Source organism: Pristiophorus japonicus, chromosome 5, assembly GCF_044704955.1.
Source record: "Pristiophorus japonicus isolate sPriJap1 chromosome 5, sPriJap1.hap1, whole genome shotgun sequence".
NCBI classification, from domain to species: domain Eukaryota; kingdom Metazoa; phylum Chordata; class Chondrichthyes; family Pristiophoridae; genus Pristiophorus; species Pristiophorus japonicus.
Window position 1 is genome coordinate 22,773,093 of NC_091981.1, and position 20,858 is coordinate 22,793,950.

Genomic DNA, 20,858 nt, shown 5'->3' on the forward strand with positions numbered 1-20,858 from the left:
GGACTGTTCAGCCACCTAAGAACTCATGTTAAGAGTGGAAGCAAGTCTTCCTCGATTCCAAGGGACTGCCTATGATATGATTCCCATCCACATTAAAATCGATCCCTCTCCCACTATTGAACTATTACCCCTCTCATTGCCAAACTATCTCCCTCCCCATTTAAACATATATTTTAACCTTTTTTGCTTTTTATTAACACTGCTCTTTCTCCCATGATTGTTGTCTAAGCTACCCCTTGCCTTTACTTCAGTCTTTTCGCTGTTTAGAATGAGTTCATTTTCATTTTTTCCTCCACCATTCACTTACTAAATTGTTTTCTGCATGAATATCACTCTCATCTGTTTATCCTTTCACTATTGTTTGTGTTTGGTTTTATTTTCCCAGCCCCTGCCCCTTCCTAATTTTAAATCCCTCATCACTTCCCCATTTTGCCAGTACTTTAGCACCTTGACAGTTCAGATTTAGCCTTTCCTTGCAGAATAGCTCCATTATTAAACTGAACTGTTCCCCCTCCTCATTACTTAACTATATGCCTTCATGTTACTGCCCGCTCCCCCCCCCCCCTCTTTACTGAGCTATGCCACTCCCATGTCTGAAGCATCCCATCCTTCTCCAGAACTATCTCTACTCATTCATGAACTATCTGTCCCCAGGCCTAGCTATCCTACCTCCACTGAACTAACTTGCCACTAACTTTCTCGAGGGCAATTAGGGATGGGCAATAAATGCTGGCCTTACCAGCAATGCCCACATCCCGGAACGAATAAAAAAAACTTTACTTGCCCACAGAAGTGAGATTCAAGTCTCCACAAAATAAATCGTAGAGAACTAGACCATGGAAGTGCAATTATTATAGATCTTTATTAATCATTTATACTGCATATGAAATAGTTACAATTCAATACGTGAATGCATTAAGTGCTCTCACTACTCTTACAAAGATGGTAGCAGTATCATTCAACCCTCATCAGGTTCCCAGCACCGAGACACTGAGGAATGTTATAGCGAACTGGATCCGGATGCACCTTTCCATAGTACCTAACAGTACCTGCAAATAAATAGAAACAGTAGTCAATAGGAATGGAACATACACTGACTTCCTGATTCATTATAGATAAAAGAGCACACACAAGGGAAACCGAAACATATTAAAACCAACAGAACTCTGATAGTTGGGTGCACATAATCCAAAATTACAATCAAACTCTGCAAGGAAGGGATCAGAGGAGAAAATCTTAATTAGAAACAGTTATGATGAACGTAAGAAATAGGAGCAGGAATAGGCCATTCAGCCCCTCGAGCCTGCTCCGCCATTTAGTAAGATCATGGCTGATCTTCTACCTCAACTCCACCTTCCCAGCCGATCCCCATATCCCTTGAATGCCTTTAAATCTCCCCCAAAATGGGTGGGTTTAAAGATACAAATAATGACAGACAATTGTAATTTTATCAGTATATGTTGAAATATAAATAAGATTTGTACAAAAATTACTTTTCTATTTTCTGTCAACACTTAAGCTGTGTGATTTTTCACTGGCTCCTTAAGGTGCAGCTGTTGTTGGAGGCAACCAGCTCGGATATCACATTCCAGTGTAAGGAATCCGGGATTCTATTCCACTGCTTTGATAATTCTGACAGGCAGGCTTTTGGGCTATCATAATGTGCAGATGTTAAAACAGCTGCAAAGTCAGGGTGCTACCCCAGCCCGTTTTTAGATAGTACTTTTGAATATCATCTGCCCCCCCCAAAATTTCCAAAGTGGCTTTTGGTGTTCCATCTCTGAATACAATGGCTTTGTAGACTGTATTCTAAGTGTTAAAAGCAGGAACATTTATTTAATGGTTTGAACCAGTCTTCAAATGCTTTGCAACAACTCATCTGTAACTTGCCTTAAGTGTCCACAGTTTTCACCTTTTCTCAGGACAGTGTGTTCCTTTTCCCCAGACCCCCGTAACCCAAAAACAGTATACACAGGCATCGGAAGCTACACACACAAGTTGTAGGATTAGTGAACATCAGGTTTTATACACGGATGACTTGCACAGTCAAAAAATTGTTTTCCCCCTTTTTATTAATTATATATCAAGGTGCATTGACATGGCGCCTAGCACTCGACGAAGCTTTGAAGTTAGTGTAAATGCAGTTTGAATTCAGACTGAGCCTGACCAGGCCAGTGTGACTAGGCCCAAGGCTCCCTGATAAAGACGAGCCTCAGTCTGCTTTGCTTCGGGTCTTGACAGCAAGTTTATATTCCACAAGTTTAGCATGAGTGTGAAGTCAAAAAGACGTTTGCACACTAGTTGGAGTGTAGTATACCTTATTTACCATTAGATGTGGCATTTAATATGAAGGAGGCCATTGGAAGTAAAACTACCACTAGCTAACCTAAATGGCTGCAAACAGCACCTCCTGCTGTCATATTACATAGTGTTTACAGCACAGAAACAGGTCATTCGGCCCAACTAGTCCATGCCAGTGTTTATGATCCACACATGCCTCCTCCCACCACCCCTCATCTAACTCTGTCATCTTCTATTCCTTTCTCCCTCATGTGTTTATCGAGCTTCGTCTTAAATGCATCTATCCTATTCGCCTCAACCACTCCTTGTGGGACCGAGTTCCACATTCTAACCACTCCCTGGGTAAAGAAGTTCCTCCTAAATTTCCTATTGGATTTATTGGTGACTTATCTTAGAATTATTTGCATCTAGTTTTGGACTCGCCACAATTGGAAACATTTTCTCTACGTTTACCCTCTCAAACACAAGAACATAAGAAATAGGAGCAGGAGTCGGCCACACAGCCCCTTACAAACCATATCAGGCCATCCTCAGCCTTCTCTTTTCTAGAGAGAAGAGCCCCAAGTCTGTTCCATCTTTCCTGACAGGTATAACCTCTCCATTCTGGTATCATCCTTGTAAATCTTTTTTGCCCTGTCTCCAGTGCTTCTATATCCTTGCTACAATATGGACAACAGAACTTTGTACAGTACTCAAAGTGTAATCTAATCAAGGTTCTATATAAGTTTAGCATAACCTCTGATAAATTCTATCTCTTGCTTTCTTATATGGCCTTATTAACCCGTGTCTCTACTTTGTGATTTGTCCATCGGTACTGCTAGATCTCTTTGCTCTTCTGCCCCATTTAGACTTATTTCCCGAGGAGTATATGGCCTCCTTATTTTTACTATCAAAGTGCACCACTTGTATACCATTTTAGTCTGACGAAAGGCAGGCTGATCTCTCAGCCTCCTCCCCAAAAAATCCAATGTTCCCATTACCTTCCCGGACAGATCTGCCCTCAAGATGAGGGAACGTCACAACTAACATGTTCAAGTTGTAAATGTGACTCAGTAGCAACTATGCAGATGCCGATTTTGTGGTGTTACAGTCGGTGTCTGAATCATCCTACAATGGAGTGCCCAAGACCTTGCACAAGTTCAACATTACCTCCTTGTTTTTGGATTCTATGAATCTAATACAAAACCAAGGATCCAGTTTGCCTTTTTATGGCTTTAACTACTTGCAGTACTCTGCTGCCCACATCCTAACTCACGTTCACCTATCACCCCCTGTACAAGCTGACCTACATTAGCTCCCCGTCCTGCAACACCGAGTTTAAAATTCTCTTCCTTGTTTTCAAATCCCTCCATGGCCTCGCCCCTCCCTATCTCTGTAACCTCCTCCAGCCCCACATCCCTCCAAGATATCTGCGCTCCTCTAATTCTGGCCTCTTGCGCACCTGATTTTCTTTGCTCTACCATTGGCGGCCGTGCTTTCAGCTGCCAGAGCAGAGCAAGGAAGGTAGTACAGGGGTCCCCTGCGGTCATCCCCCTGCAAACAGATACACCGCTTTGGGTACTGTTGAGAAGGATGACTCATCAGGGGAGAGCAGCAGCAGCCAAGTTCATGGCACCGTGGCTGGCTCTGCTGCACAGGAGGGCAGGAAAAAGAGTGGGAGAGCTATAGTGATAGGAGATTCTATTGTAAGGGGAATAGATAGGCGTTTCTGCGGCCGCAACCAAGACTCCAGGATGGTATGTTGCCTCCCTGGTGCAAGGGCCAAGGATGTCTCGGAGCGGGTGCAGGACATTCTGAAAAGGGAAGGTGAACAGCCAGTTGTCGTGGCGCATATAGGTACCAACGATATAGGTAAAAAAAACGGGATGAGGTCTTACGAGATGAATTTAGGGAGCTAGGAGCTAAATTAAAAAGTAGGACCTCAAAAAGTAGTAATCTCAGGATTGCTACCAGTGCCACGTGCTAGTCAGAGTAGGAATCACAGGATAGCTCAGATGAATACGTGGCTTGAGGAGTGGTGCAGAAGGGAGGGATTCAAATTCCTGGGACATTGGAACCGGTTCTAGGGGAGGTGTGATCAGTACAAACCGGAGTGTCTGCACCTGGGCAAGACCGGAACCAATGTCCTAGGGGTAGTGTTTGCTAGTGCTGTTGGGGAGGAATTAAACTAATATGGCAGGGGGGTGGGAACCTATGCAGGGAGACAGAGGGAAATAAAATGGAGGCAGAAGCAAAAGATAGAAAGGAGAATAGTAAAAGTGGAGGGCAGAGAAACCCAAGGCAAAAAACAAAAAGGGCCACATTACAGCAAAATTCTAAAGGGGCAAAGTGTGTTAAAAAGACAAGCCTGAAGGCTCTGTGCCTCAATGCGAGGAGTATTCGGAATAAGGTGGACGAATTAACTGCGCAGATAGCAGTTAACGGATATGATGTAATTGGCATCACGGAGACATGGCTCCAGGGTGACCAAGGCTGGGAACTCAACATCCAAGGGTATTCAATATTTAGGAAGGATAGACAGAAAGAAAAAGGAGGCGGGGTGGCGTTGCTGGTTAAAGAGGAAATTAACGCAATAGTAAGGAAGGACATTAGCTTGGATGATGTGGAATCGGTATGGGTGGAGCTGCGGAATACCAAAGGGCAGAAAATGCTAGTGGGAGTTGTGTACAGACCACCAAACAGTAGTCGTGAGGTTGGGGACAGCATCAATCAAGAAATAAGGGATGTGTGCAATAAAGGTACAGCAGTTATCATGGGCGACTTTAATCTACATATTGATTGGGCTAACCAAACTGGTAGCAATGCGGTGGAGGACAATTTCCTGGAGTGTATTAGGGATGGTTTTCTAGACCAATATGTCGAGGAACCAACTAGAGAGCTGGTCATCCTAGACTGGGTGATGTGTAATAAGAAGGGACTAATTGGCAATCTTGGTGTGTGAGGCCCCTTGGGGAAGAGTGACCATAATATGGTAGAATTCTTTAAAGATGGAGAGTGACAGTTAATTCAGAAACTAGGGTCCTGAACTTAAGGAAAGGTAACTTCGACGGTATGAGGCATGAATTGGCTAGAATAGACTGGCAAATGATACTTAAAGGTTGACGGTGGATAGGCAATGGCAAACATTTAAAGGTCACATGGATGAACTTCAACAATTGTATATCCCTGTCTGGAATAAAAATAAAATGGGGTAGGTGGCTCAACCGTGGATAACAAGGGAAATTAAGGATAGTGTTAAATCCAAGGAAGAGGCACATAAATTGGCCAGAAAAAGCAGCAAACCTGAGGACTGGGAGAAATTTAGAATTCAGTAGAGGAGGTCTAAGGGTTTAATTAAGAGAGGGAAAATAGAGTACGAGGGGAAGCTTGCTGGGAACATAAAAATTGACTGCAAAAGCTTCTATAGATATGTGAAGAGAAAAAGATTAGCGAAGACAAATGTAGGTCCCTTGCAGTCGGATTCAGGTGAATTTATAATGGGGAGCAAAGAAATGGCACAACAATTGAACAAATACTTTGGTTCTGTCTTCACGAAGGAAGACACAAATAACCTTCCGGATGTACTAGAGGACCGAGGGTCTAGTGAGAAGGAGGAACTGAAGGATATCCTTATTAGACGGAAAATTGTGTTAGGGAAATTGATGGGATTGAAGGCCAATAAATCACCGGGGCCTGAAAGACTGCATCCCAGAGCACTTAAGGAAGTGGCCCTAGAAATAGTGGATGCATTGGTGATCATTTTCCAACGGTTTATCGACTGTGGATCAGTTCCCTTGGTCTGGAGGGTAGCTAATGTAACACCACTTTTTTAAAAAGGAGGGAGAGAGAAAACGGGTAATTATAGACTGGTTAGCCTGACATCAGTAGTGGGGAAAATGTTGGAATCAATCATTAAGGATGAAATAGCAGTGCATTTGGAAAGCAGTGACAGGATCGGTCCAAGTCAGCATGGATTTATGAAAGGGAAATCATGCTTGACGAATCTTCTAGAATTTTTTAAGGATGTAACTAGCAGAGTGGACAAGGGAGAACCAGTGGATGTGGTGTATTTGGACTTTCAAAAGGCTTTTGACAAGGTCCCACACAAGAGATTGGTGTGCAAAATCAAAGCACAATGTACTGACGTGGATAGAGAACTGGTTGGCAGACAGGAAGCAGAGAGTCGGGATAAACGGGTCCTTTTCAGAATGGCAGGCAGTGACTAGTGGAGTGCCGCAGGGCTCAGTGCTGGGACCCCAGCTCTTTACAATATACATTAATGATTTAGATGAAGGAATTGAGTGTAATATCTCCAAGTTTGCACATGACACTAAACTGGGTGGCGGTGTAAACTGTGAGGAGGACATTAAGAGGCTGCAGGGTGACTTGGACAGGTTAGGTGAGTGGGCAAATGCATGGCAGATGCAGTATAATGTGGATAAATGTGAGGTTATCCACTTTAGGGGCAAAAATACGAAGGCAGAATATTATCTGAATGGCGGCAGATTAGGAAAAGGGGAGGTGCAACGAGACCTGGGTGTCATGGTTCATCAGTCATTGAAAGTTGGCATGCAGGTACAGCAGGTGGTGAAGGCGGCAAATAGTATGTTGGCCTTCATAGCTAGGGGATTTGAGTATAGGAGCAGGGAGGTCTTACTGCAGTTGTACAGGGCCTTGGTAAGACCTCACCTGGAATATTGTGTTCAGTTTTGGTCTCCTAATCTGAGGAAGGACGTTCTTGCTATTGAGGGAGTGCAGCGAAGGTTCACCAGACTGATTCCAGGGATGGCTGGACTGACATATGAGGAGAGACTGGATCAACTGGGCCTTTATACACTGGAGTTTAGAAGGATGAGAGGGGATCTCAGAGAAACGTATAAGATTCTGACAGGACTGGACAAGAATGTTCCCGATGTTGGGAAAGTCCAGAACCAGGGGACAGTCTTAGGATAAGGGGTAGGCCATTTAGGACTGAGATGAGGAGAAACTTCTTCACTGAGAGAGTTGTTAACCTGTGGAATTCCCTAGCGCAGAGAGTTGTTGATGCCAGTTCATTGGATATATTCAAGAGGGAGTTGGATATGGCCCTTCCGGCTAAAGGGATCAAGGGGTATAGAGAGAAAGCAGGAAAGGGGTACTGAGGGAATGATCAGCCATGATCTTATTGAATGGTGGTGCAGGCTCGAAGGGCCTACTCCTGCACCTATTTTCTATGTTTCTATGCCGAGTCCGTAAGCTCTGGAATTCCCTCCCTAAATCTCTCCGCTTCTCTAACACTCTGGCCTTCTTTAAGACATTCCTTAAAACCTACCTCTGACCAAGCTTTTGATCACCTGTTCTAATATCTCATGCGACTCGGGATATTTTAACTGCAAGTTGCTTTGTTGCTGCACTGCCACCTTTAATGACCTTTGTATCGATACACCAAGGCACCCTTGTGCCTCATTCCATTTTAAAATGTTACAATTTGTGTATTTCCTTTGTCTATTCTTATTTCCAGATTTTTGCATTGAACTGCAGTTGCCATCTATCAGCCCATCCTACTAGCCTACCTGTGTCTTCCTACAGTATATCACAATTTGCCATATACTCCAGTGTGATAATCAACAAATTTCAATACAGTTCCCTCAATTCCTAACTTCAGATCTTTTACGTTCACATTTACAGAACTGCCACAACAGACTCCTGTGAAATGGCACTTGTCGCATCTTTTCAGTCCCAATAATTTCCTTTTTCCTCAACCATTTGTGTATGCTCTTCAACCATCTCTCTCTCCATGCCTCATTCTCCATCATTCCACATACTATTACCTTTGCCGTAGGTCTCGTATTATACCTTAACAATTTTTTTTGTTGAAAATCCTTAGAAACCAGATCTATTGCATTTCTTTTATCTCTCTATTCTGTCTTCAAATAATTATTAACCTTAGTCAAACACATGCTGCCTGTTAGAACTCATGGCCAAGTGACCTTGATCAATTCTTGTTTCTCCTAGTGCTTAGCAATTTCATTCTGTTCATGGTTCCACAATATAAATCAATACTTCGGATACCCAGGCGGCTTAAGTTAAAATTGCCTCCATAAATTCTGCAACTATATAATACCTGTACTGCAATAACCATCTTTGGTCTCAGCTCATTCAGATATATTTGCACAGTAGCTATTTGGTCAGTACGCACATCCACCAAATGCTATCACAAATATTTCTACTTGATCTACAAATTTTGAATCCAACAAGACTTTTAACCTTATTTTTAAGCGACTTTGTGGCAGTTTGCTTAATTCTCTTTTCTTTGATGGAAAACCTTCCTGCTTAAATAGATCAATCCACCCCTGAATTGTTTATCTAAAATGAGATCCAGAAGTGAACCTTGTTGAGGAATTTCTATATCTAAGATTCCATACAGAAATATTACCTACCTTGGCATGGTCTTTCCCCATTCTTCAAATTAAGCCTCCACATACTTCAGGATTAGCCTAAGATCTCAATTTGGGAAGGGGTGCAGTAAACAAAAAAAGGGAGGGAAAAATAAATAAGTCAGGCAATGTAGTCCCTTCAAGACTCTTAGTCTCTGCACCAGCCATGCAGGTTACCCTTTCTCAGAACATATACAACCCGTGGGTAGATACTCAGTTTTCTCATCCAGAGGTGGCAAGTGTTGCTTTTATACTGTAATGTATGCCTCTGTGAGTATACTCACACGTTTATAAAACTGTTGCACTGCCTGCCTCTCTTCCGCGGCTATGTTCGCGCCAGGGTATCCCTGAGGATGGAGCACGCGGTGTCCACTGGTACGCTCGCAGCCTTCCGTGAGAGGTGGGCACCGGAGGGACTGGAGTGCATCATCACTTTAATTGGCAAAGTTCTCAGTTAATTTCTAAATTTATGAGTTCTAGTGCCCTTTCCAAAAGGGGGGCACTTGATTTAAAGTTTAGTTTAAAATAGTTGTAGAGCTGTTGCATTGTGAGTGACTTAGCCAGCAATGTTCACAAGGCTCAATAAAACCCCAGTCAGTTGGGTCTAGGTCATTCACGATGAGGTATAGAAACATAGAAAATAGGTGCAGGAGTAGGCCATTCGGCCCTTCGAGCCTGCACCGCCATTCAATGACTTCATGGCTGAACATGCAACTTCAGTACCCCATTCCTGCTTTCTCGCCATACCCCTTGATCCCCCTAGTAGTAAGGACTACATCTAACTCCTTTTTGAATATATTTAGTGAATTGGCCTCAACAACTTTCTGTGGTAGAGAATTCCACAGGTTCACCATCTCTGGGTGAAGAAGTTTCTCCTCATCTCGGTCCTAATTGGCTTACCCCTTATCCTTGGACTGTGATCCCTGGTTCTGGACTTCCCCAACATTGGGAACATTCTTCCTGCATCTAACCTGTCTAAACCCGTCAGAATTTTAAACGTTTCTATGAGATCCCCTCTCATTCTTCTGAACTCCAGTGAATACAAGCCCAGTTGATCCAGTCTTTCTTGATATGTCAGTCCCGCCATCCCGGGAATCAGTCTGGTGAACCTTCGCTGCACTCCCTCAATAGCAAGAATGTCCTTCCTCAAGTTAGGAGACCAAAACTGTACACAATACTCCAAGTGTGGCCTCACCAAGGCCCTCTACAACTGTAGTAACACCTCCCTGCCCCTGTACTCAAATCCCCTCGCTATGAAGGCCAACATGCCATTTGCTTTCTTAACCGCCTGCTGTACCTGCATGCCAACATTCAATGACTGATGTACCATGACACCCAGGTCTCGTTGCACCTCCCCTTTTCCTAATCTGTCACCATTCAGATAATAGTCTGACCCTCTGTTTTTACCACCAAAGTGGATAACCTCACATTTATCCACATTATACTTCATCTGCCATGCATTTGCCCACTCACCTAACCTATCCAAGTCACTCTGCAGCCTCATAGCATCCTCCTCGCAGCTCACACTGCCACCTAACTTAGTGTCATCTGCAATTTGGAGATACTACATTTAATCCCCTCGTCTAAATCATTAATGTACAATGCAAACAGCTGGGGCCCCAGCACAGAACCTTGAGGTACCCCACTAGTCACTGCCTGCCATTCTGAAAAGTACCCATTTATTCCTACTCTTTGCTTCCTGTCTGACAACCAGTTCTCAATCCACGTCAGCACACTACCCCCAATCCCATGTGCTTTAACTTTGCACATTAATCTCTTGTGTGGGACCTTGTCGAAAGCCTTCTGAAAGTCCAAATACACCACATCAACTGGTTCTCCCTTGTCCACTCTACTGGAAACATCCTCAAAAAATTCCAGAAGATTTGTCAAGCATGATTTCCCTTTCACAAATCCATGCTGACTTGGACCTATCATGTCACCTCTTTCCAAATGCACTGCTATGACATCCTTAATAATTGATTCCATCATTTTACCCATTACCGATGTCAGGCTGACCGGTCTATAATTCCGTTTTCACTCCCTCCTTTTTTAAAAAGTGGGGTTACATTGGCTACCCTCCACTCCATAGGAACTGATCCAGAGTCTATGAAATGTTGGAAAATGACTGTCAATGCATCCGCTATTTCCAAGGCCACCTCCTTAAGTACTCTGGGATGCAGTCCATCAGGCCCTGGGGATTTATCGGCCTTCAATCCCATCAATTTCCCCAACACAATTTCCCGACTAATAAGGATTTCCCTCAGTTCCTCCTCCTTACTAGACCCTCTGACCCCTTTTATATCCGGAAGGTTGTTTGTGTCCTCCTTAGTGAATACCGAACCAAAGTACTTGTTCAATTGGTCTGCCATTTCTTTGTTCCCCGTTATGACTTCCCTTGATTCTGACTGCAGGGGACCTACATTTGTCTTTACTAACCTTTTTCTCTTTACATATCTATAGAAGCTTTTGCAGTCCGTCTTAATGTTCGCTGCAAGCTTCCTCTTGTACTCTATTTTCCCTGCCCTAATCAAACCCTTTGTCCTCCTCTGCTGAGTTCTAAATTTCTCCCAGTCCCCGGGTTCACTGCTATTTCTGGCCAATTTGTATGCCACTTCCTTGGCTTTAATACTATCCCCGATTTCCCTTGATAGCCACGGTTGAGTCACCTTCCCTTTTTTATTATTACGCCAGACAGGGATGTACAATTGTTGTAGTTCATCCATGCGGTCTCTAAATATCTGCCATTGCCCATCCACAGTCAACCCCTTAAGTATCATTCGCCAATCTATCCTAGCCAATTCACGCCTCATACCTTCAAAGTTACCCTTCTTTAAGTTCTGGACCATGGTCTCTGAATTAACTGTTTCATTCTCCATCCTAATGCAGAATTCCACCATATTATGGTCACTCTTCCCCAAGGGGCCTCGCACAACGAGATTGCTAATTAATCCTCTCTCATTACCCAGTCTAAGATGGCCTCCCCCCTATGCCGTTGTGAGCCTAGTGGATGAACTGGTAAGGTGTAGTGTGATTGTTAAACCTGTGTTAATAAACCAACTAGTTATTAATAGCAATGTGTTGCTATGAATTCTTAAGCAAAGAACCCATGAGGCAAATACATTACATATATGTAGGGTTAAATAAACAAAATTACTGAGAATCCGGTGTATTTAAAACACTGCTTGATTCCGTGAAAAGGCACAGAAGGGCAGGGCACTTAGTATGTGCCGGGATAACTTTTAAAAGAAGCATTTTGAACACATTACAGTTATCTGGTGTCCACTTACAAACTGATTCGCTCATCTGTTTTCCACAGGAAACAATGGTAGTACCTACAGGAAAAATGTTATTCTGCTACAGGTCAGCCAATCAAAAAAGGCAACGGGAAAAGATACTGTTGTCAGTTCCCCAGAAGTACATCTTTGAGATGAGCTTCAAACTGTAAGCTTTAAAGACAAGAGCATGATTGCAAAAAAAACCATTTTTGACATCAGGCCCAGAAGTGCAGAAACAGTTGCAACCACCACCTGTAAAGATTCTGAGCACCATACATGATAATGGTTGCATTGGAATGCAGAAACCCAAACAAGATCAATCGCAAAATATTATCCCCCTCATAAGCTGGTTCCTTTAGACTCCTTGTAGGCTATGTGCCTGCTTTTATCAGGTGCAAGAGTTTTCAGGACATCCGCTGGGCAAGATACGGGTAAATCCCGCAATCTTGCCCACGCGAATGTCCTGGCTGCCGAGATGCGGAGGATCTGTCAGGCCAGAAACTTGACAGATCGGAAAAGCCGGTTTTCAGCCCATGCGCATTGTCCGCTGAAAACCGGCTTTTGCGATGCCTTCCCGGGTCCGTACACACTTCGTACCGACCCGGGGAGGCCGGGATTTCTGGGCCAATTGTTTCAGTCACCAGTGTGTCAAAACTGATACTTGGAGAGTTTTGCAGTCAGCCTCCGAGTTAAAGAAAATAGTTTGGATCTAATCTAGAGAGAAGTGAGGTTGGCGGAGTGCGGTCTTCAACACTAGTAAAAACAGGAATGGTCTTGTAACTTAAGGATGCAGTCGTTGGGGGGGGAGGTGGGGGGTGGGGCTGGGGAGGGAGAAGAGACAGCAGTTCTTTCTTCTCATCTAGGCTGACTCCAGTATCCAAGGAGACACATTTTTGCCTGATTGCACTACTGTGAAGCACCGTGGGCGTTTAACTGCATTAAAGGCGCGATATAAACACATGTTGTTGAGTGCTTCATCGCCGGAGGTGTTGTCTATTGGATGAGACTTTAAACTGAGGCCGTTGCCTGTTGAGGTGGATGTAAAAGATCTCAAGGCAGCTTCCTGAAGAAAAACAGATCTCTGTCCTGGCTAACATTTATCCCACGACTAACACCACACAAACAGATTAGCCATTCATCTTTTGTGCGAGCTTGCTGTGTGCAGATTGAGTGCCGGGTTTGCCTACATAACCATGACTGTACTTCAAAACAAATTCATTGGTGGTGGTGTACTTTGGGATGTCCTGATGATGCGAAAGGCAGTCTTTCTTCTTGCAATGATACTCTTATTTTTTGTTCAGTAAAAATGCATATTTAAGTGGTGCTTATATAGACTGGAATCTCAGTTGCCTTGAATCCTTTCATTTGATAGACAAAATATAAACATTAACTATTGTTTTAACTTCAGTCCATAGTCATACATCAGAAAGTATAAAGCACTTCCCCGACTATACAGAGCACAATAGGAATAAAAGAATTGCATTGAGGTCACCCGGATCGCTCCAGGATCTATTTTCTCAAAATGTGTGGCAGAAAGGTTATCCATCATCGAATAGTACAGCACGAAGAGGCTATTCGGCCCATCGAGTCTGCGCCGCTCTTTCAAAGAGCAATCCATTTAGTCCCACTCCCCACTCTTTCCCCATATTCCTGCATTATTTTGCTCCAAGTATTTATCCAATTCCCTTTTGAAGGTTACTATTGAATCTGTATCCACCACCCTGTCAGGCAGTGCATTCCAAATCCTAACCACTCATTATCTTTCTCAGGTCATCTCTGGTTCTTTTGCCAATCACCTTAAATCTGTGGCCTCTGGTTATCGACCCTTCAACCATTGGTAGATAATCGATCAGCAAATTTTCACAGGCAACCAGCATTCGAGTTGGAACATAGGCATGGCGAGGAAATTGCAGACGTTTTAATTGAAGTGTATAAAAGGGTAGATACAGAGGAGCTATTTCCTCTGGTGAGAAGCTCCAGAACAAGGGGGCACAATCTTAAAATTACAGCTAGGCCATTCAGCAATGAAATCAGGGAACACTTCTTCACACAAAGGGTAGCGGAAATCTGGAATTCGCTCCTCCAGCAGGCTATGAATGCTGGGTCAATTCACATTTTCAAGACTGAGATCAACCGATTTTTATTTGGTAAGAGTATCAAGGGCTATGGATCAACGGCAGGTAAATGGAGCAGAGGTACAGATCAGTCATAATCTAACTGAGTGGTTACTATATGATTCTTCACACATAACCTATCTGGAAGGTGGGGAGGGGGGAAAGAATTATGTATAAATAGTATTATTGGATTTGTATCCAAGAACATAAGAAATGAGCAGGAGTAAGCCATTTGGCCCCTCGAGCCTGCTCCACCATTCAATAAGATCACGGGCTTAGCTCCACTTCCCTGCCCGCTCCCCATAATCCTTTACTTCCTTATTGCTCAAAAATCTGTCTATCTCTACCTTAAATATATTCAATGACCCAGCCTCCACAGCTCTCTGGGGCAGAGAATTCCACAGATTTACAACCCTCAGAAGAAATTCCTCCTTATCTCAGTTTTAAATGGGCGACCCCTTATTCTGAAACTATGCCCCCTAGTTGTAGAATCCCCCATGAGGGAAAACATCCTCTCTGCATCTACCTTGTCGAGCCCCCTCATTATCTTCTATGTTTCAATAAGATCACCTCTCATTCTTCTAAACAGAATCCCCCATGAGGGAAAACATCCTCTCTGCATCTACCTTGTCGAGCCCCCTCATTATCTTCTGTTTCAATAAGATCACCTCTCATTCTTCTAAACACCAGTGAGTATAGGCCTAACTTACTCAACCTTTCTTCATATGTCAAACCTTCATCCCAGGAATCAACCTAGTGAACCTTCCCTGAACTGCCTCCAATGCAAGTATATCCCTCCTTAAATAAGGAGACCAAAACTGTACGCAGTACTCTAGGTGTGGCCTCACCAATACCCTGTACAGTTGTAGCAGGACTTCTCTGCTTTTATACTCCATCCCCCTTGCAATAAAGGCCAACATTACATTTGCCTTCCTCATTACTTGCTGTACCTGCATACTAACCTTTTGTGTTTCTTGCACAAGGATACCCAGGTCCCTCTGTACTGCAGCATTTTATAATTTATCCACATTTAAATAATAATTTGAATTTTTTTTCTGCCAAAGTGCATAACCTCACATTATCCCACATTATACTCCATCTGCCAAATGTTTGCCCACTCACATAGCCTGTCCAAATCCCTTTGCAGATTTTTTTGTGTCCTCCTCATAACTTGCTTTCCCATCCATCTTTGTATCATCAGCAAACTTGGCTACATTACACTCAGTCCCTTCATCCAAGTCATTAATATAGATTGTAAATAGTTGAGGCCCCAGCACCGATCCCTGTGGCACCCCACTAGTTACTGTTTGCCAACTGGAAAATTACTCATTTATCCCAACTCTCTGTTTTGTGTTAGTTAGCCAATCCTCTATCCATGCTAATATATTACCCCCAATCCCGTAAACTTTTATCTTGTGCGGTAACCTTTTATGTGGCACCTTATTGAATGCCTTCTGGGAATCCAAATACACCACATCCACTGGTTCCTCCTTATCCACTCTGCTCGTTACATCCTCAAAGAACTCCAGCAAATTTGTCAAACATGATTTCCCTTTCATAAAACCATGCTGACTCTGCGTGACTGAATTATGCTTTTCCAAATGTCCTGCTACTGCTTCCTTAATAATGGACTCCAGCATTTTCCCAATGACAGATGTTAGGTTAACTGGTCTATAGTTTCCTGCTTTCTGTCTGCCTCCTTTTTTAAATAGGGGCATTACATTTGTGGCTTTCCTATCCGGTGGGAGCTCCCCAGAATCCAGGAATTTTGGTAGATTACAACTAATGCATCCACTATCTCTGCAGCCATTTCTTTTAAGAGCCTAGGATGGAAGCCATCAGGTCCAGGGGATTTGTCCACCTTTAGAGTCATTATTTTACCGAGTACTACTTCTTTAGTGATAGTGATTGTTTTAAGTTCCTCCTTCCCTAAAGCCCCCTGATTATCCATTCTTGGGATGTTTTTAGTGTCTTCTACCGTGAAGACCGATATAAAATATTTGTTCAAAGTCTCTGCTATTTCCCTGTTCCCCATTATTACCTCCCCAGTCTCATCCTCTAAGGGACCAACATTTATTTTAGCTACACTCTTTGTTTTTATATACCCGTAGAAACTCTTACTATCTGTTTTTATAATTCTTGCTAGTTTACTTTCATAATCTATCTTCCCTCTCTTTGGGCTAGACTTTCCCTAAACATAGAAAATAGGTGCAGGAGTAGGCCATTCGGCCCTTCGAGCCTGCACCACCATTCGATAAGATCATAGCTGATCATTCCCTCAGTACCCCTTTCCTGCTTTCTCTCCATACCCCTTGATCCCCTTAGCTGTAAGGGCCATATCTAACTCCCTCTTGAATATATCCAATGAACTAGCATCAACAACTCTCTGCGGCAGGGAATTCCACAGGTTAACAACTCTGAGTGAAGAAGTTTCTCCTCATCTCAGCCCTAAATGACCTACCCCTTATCCTAAGACTATGTCCCCTGGTTCTGGACTTCCCCAACATCGGGAACAATCTATCCGCATCTAACCTGTCCCATCCCGTCAGAATCTTGTATGTTTCCATGAGATCCCCTCTCATCCTTCTAAACTCCAATGTATAAAGGCCCAGTTGATCCAGTCTCTCCTCATATGTCAGTCCAGCCATCCCGGGAATCAGTCTGGTGAACCTTCGCTGCACTCCCTCAATAGCAAGAACGTCCTTCCTCAGATTAGGAGACCAAAACTGAACACAATATTGCAGGTGAGGCCTCACCAAGGCCCTGTACAACTCTCTGCTCCTATACTCAAATCCCCTCGCTCTGAAGGCCAACATATCATTTGCCTTCTTTATCGCCTGCTGTACCTGTATGCCAACTTTCAATGCCCCTCAACGCCCGCTGAGAAGAACTGCTAACGTTCGGTAATGCTGGCGAGAATTTCCATTTTTATGTTTAAAGTAATTAAAACTAATCGCCCGGCGAGAAAATGGGCGTTGCACACTCATTGTCAGCGGTTTTCTCGACGGTTAAGTAGAAAGTTAGTACCATGGGCGGTCATTACCAGAATGGACAGTAAGTATTAAAATTTAGACCGAGGCTACGGTTGGGCCTAGGGAAGGGGAAATTTTTTTTTAAAAATTTCAATTAAAGAAAATAAAAACATACAAAGCATTTCCAAGACACTTCTACACCTAATCGCTGTTTTAACTTAAAAAAAATAAAGAACCTTTAACTTTCTTTGCAAGGTACTCACCTAACGCCCTGTTTAAGCAGCGTTTACAGGGCGGGTCTCTCGGCGATCTGGACGTCGGCGGTTGAGGCCAAACCTACGCCCTGTCGGTTGTTCTCGCCGTTGCACGTGGGCGGTTTGGTAGCGGCGGCCGTGTTCAGATGTGGGTGATACCATGAAAAAACTTAATCGCGGGCGGAAAAACAGCTGTACCGCCGAGAAAATCGACGACAATGAAGGCAAAAATCCAGCCCTTCATTATTTTTTTTAGTCATTCTTTGCTGTTTTTTTAAAAAAGTTTCCCAATCCTCTGGCCTCCCACTAATCTTGGCCACTTTGTATGCCATTGTTTTCAATTTGATACCATCCTTTTCTTGGTTAGCCACGGATGGTTATCCCTTCTCAAAGTATTTCCTTCTCCTTGGAATATATTTTTGTTGAGAGTTATGAAATATCTCCTTAAACGTCCGCCATTGCTCATCAACCGTCCCACACTTTAATCTATTTTCTCAGTCCATTTTAGCCAACTCTGCCTTCATACCTTTGTAGTCTCCTTTATTTAAGCTTAGGACACTGGTTTGAGATCCAACTTTCTCACCCTCCAACTGGATTTGAAATTCAACCATGTTATCTTCAGGAAGCAAGCCCCAATCTCTAACAACCCAAATGTGGCTTTCCAAGAACAGGGAAGAATTGTAAAATCTATGAGCTACCACTCATGGTCAGTCACACATATACATCTCAGCTGAAGAGAGAGGCTGAAGTAAGAGGCAAGATGTCTTTCCTACGCTCAGTCAGGAATGAACTACAGCTGATTTTGGGTTAACTCAGAAAAAGGAAAACTGATTTTAATATATTGCGACGTGGAGTAGCCTCTTTCGTACAAGTTGACGTGCGTGTTACACAAAAACGCAGCAAGAAATTTAAAGCCAACCCCTGGCCATGCAAGCAGGCAGATTATACATACTTCCGCGGACACATGCCTTGTGTTTTAGTGCAGTCGCGTTTGCAATATCTGGACGAACTAAATTATCTGATGCTTTGAAAGGTGTTGGGAAGTGGGCTGGTTACGCTGTCAGCATACAGGATATTGTGTTCAGTCGCTCCTGCCTTTACTGTGTGAACACACCAGAGGATCTGTGGCTACGGCAAGCTGGGGGTGGGGGAATGCTGGCAGTTGTAGAATGGGAGTGCAGGGAAGCCAGTGATGCATATTGTGGCTGTTACATCCACTTCCCCCCTCCCGCCCCAGAATTCCATGACCTGGACGGTTGCATCTCCAAGTTCTTATGGCTATGCAAGAGACTGTGAATATCACTGCTTGGTCCCAAAACAAGATGGGAGACTTGTCCTTAATGAGCAGCCCAGAGCCACGTGATTGTGGCAATCTGGCACAAGGAGGAGCTTCCACGAGGACTCACCTCTGGGAGATTCAGAATCTCGCATAAAAGGGGATTAGGCCGGCTGCTGCACGAGGACCAAATTATGCTAAATTTAACCAGTTGTCCAACAAAGTTCACTTCTCCCTGCATGACCAGCACTGCTACCTCCAAATGAGACACTACCTGCAGAACTTTGCAGACAACCCCTTTGAACTTGAACTTCCCAAAAGCCATCTTCAGATTTAGCTCCCAATGTATCGTGCCCATACCAACCCCACAAATTGTATTGCTCCATATCAGACGACTGCTGGTCGGCTGTGGCCAGAAGGGCTCTCTCCTCTACACATTCCAGTCATACCCTACTTAGTGGTCAGCAATCTGGAGATCGCTAAGTACACGAGTAGTCTCACAATCCCAAGGACTCAGCTCGGGCTTGTTGGGCTTGCCCACAGCATGACAGCTCCCCACATTGAACAGGCTAGCATAAATATCATTACTAGCTGCAAGGTGTATACAGGTTGAACCTCCCTTATCCAGAATTCCCTTATCCGGAACTGGCCCTCGTCCGGAACCATTCCCGGCCACCGGGTGACGCATGCGCAGAACTCAGATATGAACAAATTGAAGTCCTTCCTCGCTACCGACTCCCGCAATCACTGGCCTGACCCCACGATCCACCCTCACGATCGCTCTGCTGCACTCCCAGCCCCAAGCCAGCCAGCCCCAATATCCCCTTGCTCAGTACATGACCACCCCTCGTCCAGAAAAATCCTTTATCCAGAACAGGTCAGGTCCTGAGGGTTCCAGATAAGGGAGATTCAACCTGTATTTGGGGGAGAATATATATCATGCAGATAGTAATTATATTTATTCCCTCCACTATGCAATTGCAGTCCTCCCAAAACAAGTGGGACATTTGAATCACAGCAAGCAATGTTTAGCCTCTGCTTGGTATTTCTCAGAGTTCCCAGCATTGTGGACCCAAATTTTGATACTCCACCAACTGCCCTGAGCACAACAACCCACCCACTGGCCCCAAAAGGGAAATGACACCAACTGACCGAACGACTGATATGTATAGCTCCTGCCCCAACACTAACCAATCTCCAGAAACCAACCCAATCACTTGCACTACTCCCAATACAAGCACTTATGCAAAGAAACCTGGACGTGCCAATACACACTTCCAACAAGCACCTGTGTGTGCAATGATTTATAAAGTGCAAGAATGCACACGTTGAATGATTTTATAAAATATAACTGCACATCTATACATGCAACGGTTTCATAAAATTTGACCACTTTCTTTAGAATTCAATAAAGTTAAAAAAGTATAACATTTTGAAATAAAATGTTCTTACTATAGCCTTCTTTTACCACATCCAACAGAACCCCTTTAGAGAATGTCCATTTGCAATAGCACTGCAGATTTTCTGCTTGGAGAAAACTTCCAATGCATTTCTGCGTTGCTGAGTTTTAGCCGACCAGTTATAATAGTTCATTCTTCTAAACATCTTAGCTGCAATACACCCCCCTCTCTTACCAATGGCCACATGAAACAAGATAAGGATTTATAAATGAGGACAGGGTGTAGTAGGGAAAGAGACTTCTGCATAAACTGTAAAATAGGAAAGTCTTGAGGCAAATAGCACAATTGAGTACTTTCACTTTACACATCCTCAGACAAAATGGATGCACCAGAGTGTAAAATGGGCAATGCCCATAGTTCGGGCTCTGGAGAAATTTGAGGCATATTAACAGAACCAAGAGTAATCTCACCTCATAGCTTTACACTTGGAACATACTTCTGAAATCCATATGGTTGAACTTTCTGTGCAGTGAAGTCATGAGTTGGACAAGACTCCTGCTGGGTCCACTCATGTTTTTTTGCTCTCCAGATGCTGAACTGTCAAGGTAACCTCTTGCTTTCTGTATCTATCTCCAGTCTCAAAAAACATATAGGTATAAACGCCTGGAGTGTGCATATCTATTTTTAATTACCATACCGTACCAAATCTAACCAGTAAGTTCTGTATTTGGAGTCCAGAAATATTAGTGACAACCACACTACTGCAGTTCCAACTTGCTAAGCACAGACTCAAGTTCATTGGGCCCATGTGTCTGGCAATGAACGCCCCATGTCTATGAGATGGTGCCAATGGCACACAGAAACTTGTACT

At 43.6% G+C, this 20,858-nt stretch overlaps 1 protein-coding gene across 2 annotated transcripts in view; it reads right to left on the bottom strand.

Moving 5' to 3' along the window:
* Positions 1-837: 837 nt before the first annotated feature.
* cdv3 (carnitine deficiency-associated gene expressed in ventricle 3) overlaps positions 838-20,858 on the bottom strand; it is a 41,683-nt gene continuing 21,662 nt past the window's right edge. Inside the window, exons 5-6 of one of the 2 annotated variants that reach the window (XM_070880396.1) lie at positions 8,700-8,756; positions 838-1,049 (exon numbers count right to left, since the gene is read on the bottom strand). In XM_070880396.1, coding sequence (XP_070736497.1) covers positions 8,729-8,756 — 28 coding nt within the window. In that variant the 3' untranslated portion in view covers positions 838-1,049; positions 8,700-8,728. The remainder of the gene's footprint in view (positions 1,050-8,699; positions 8,757-20,858) is intronic. The other variant, XM_070880397.1, reaches the window with a different exon arrangement.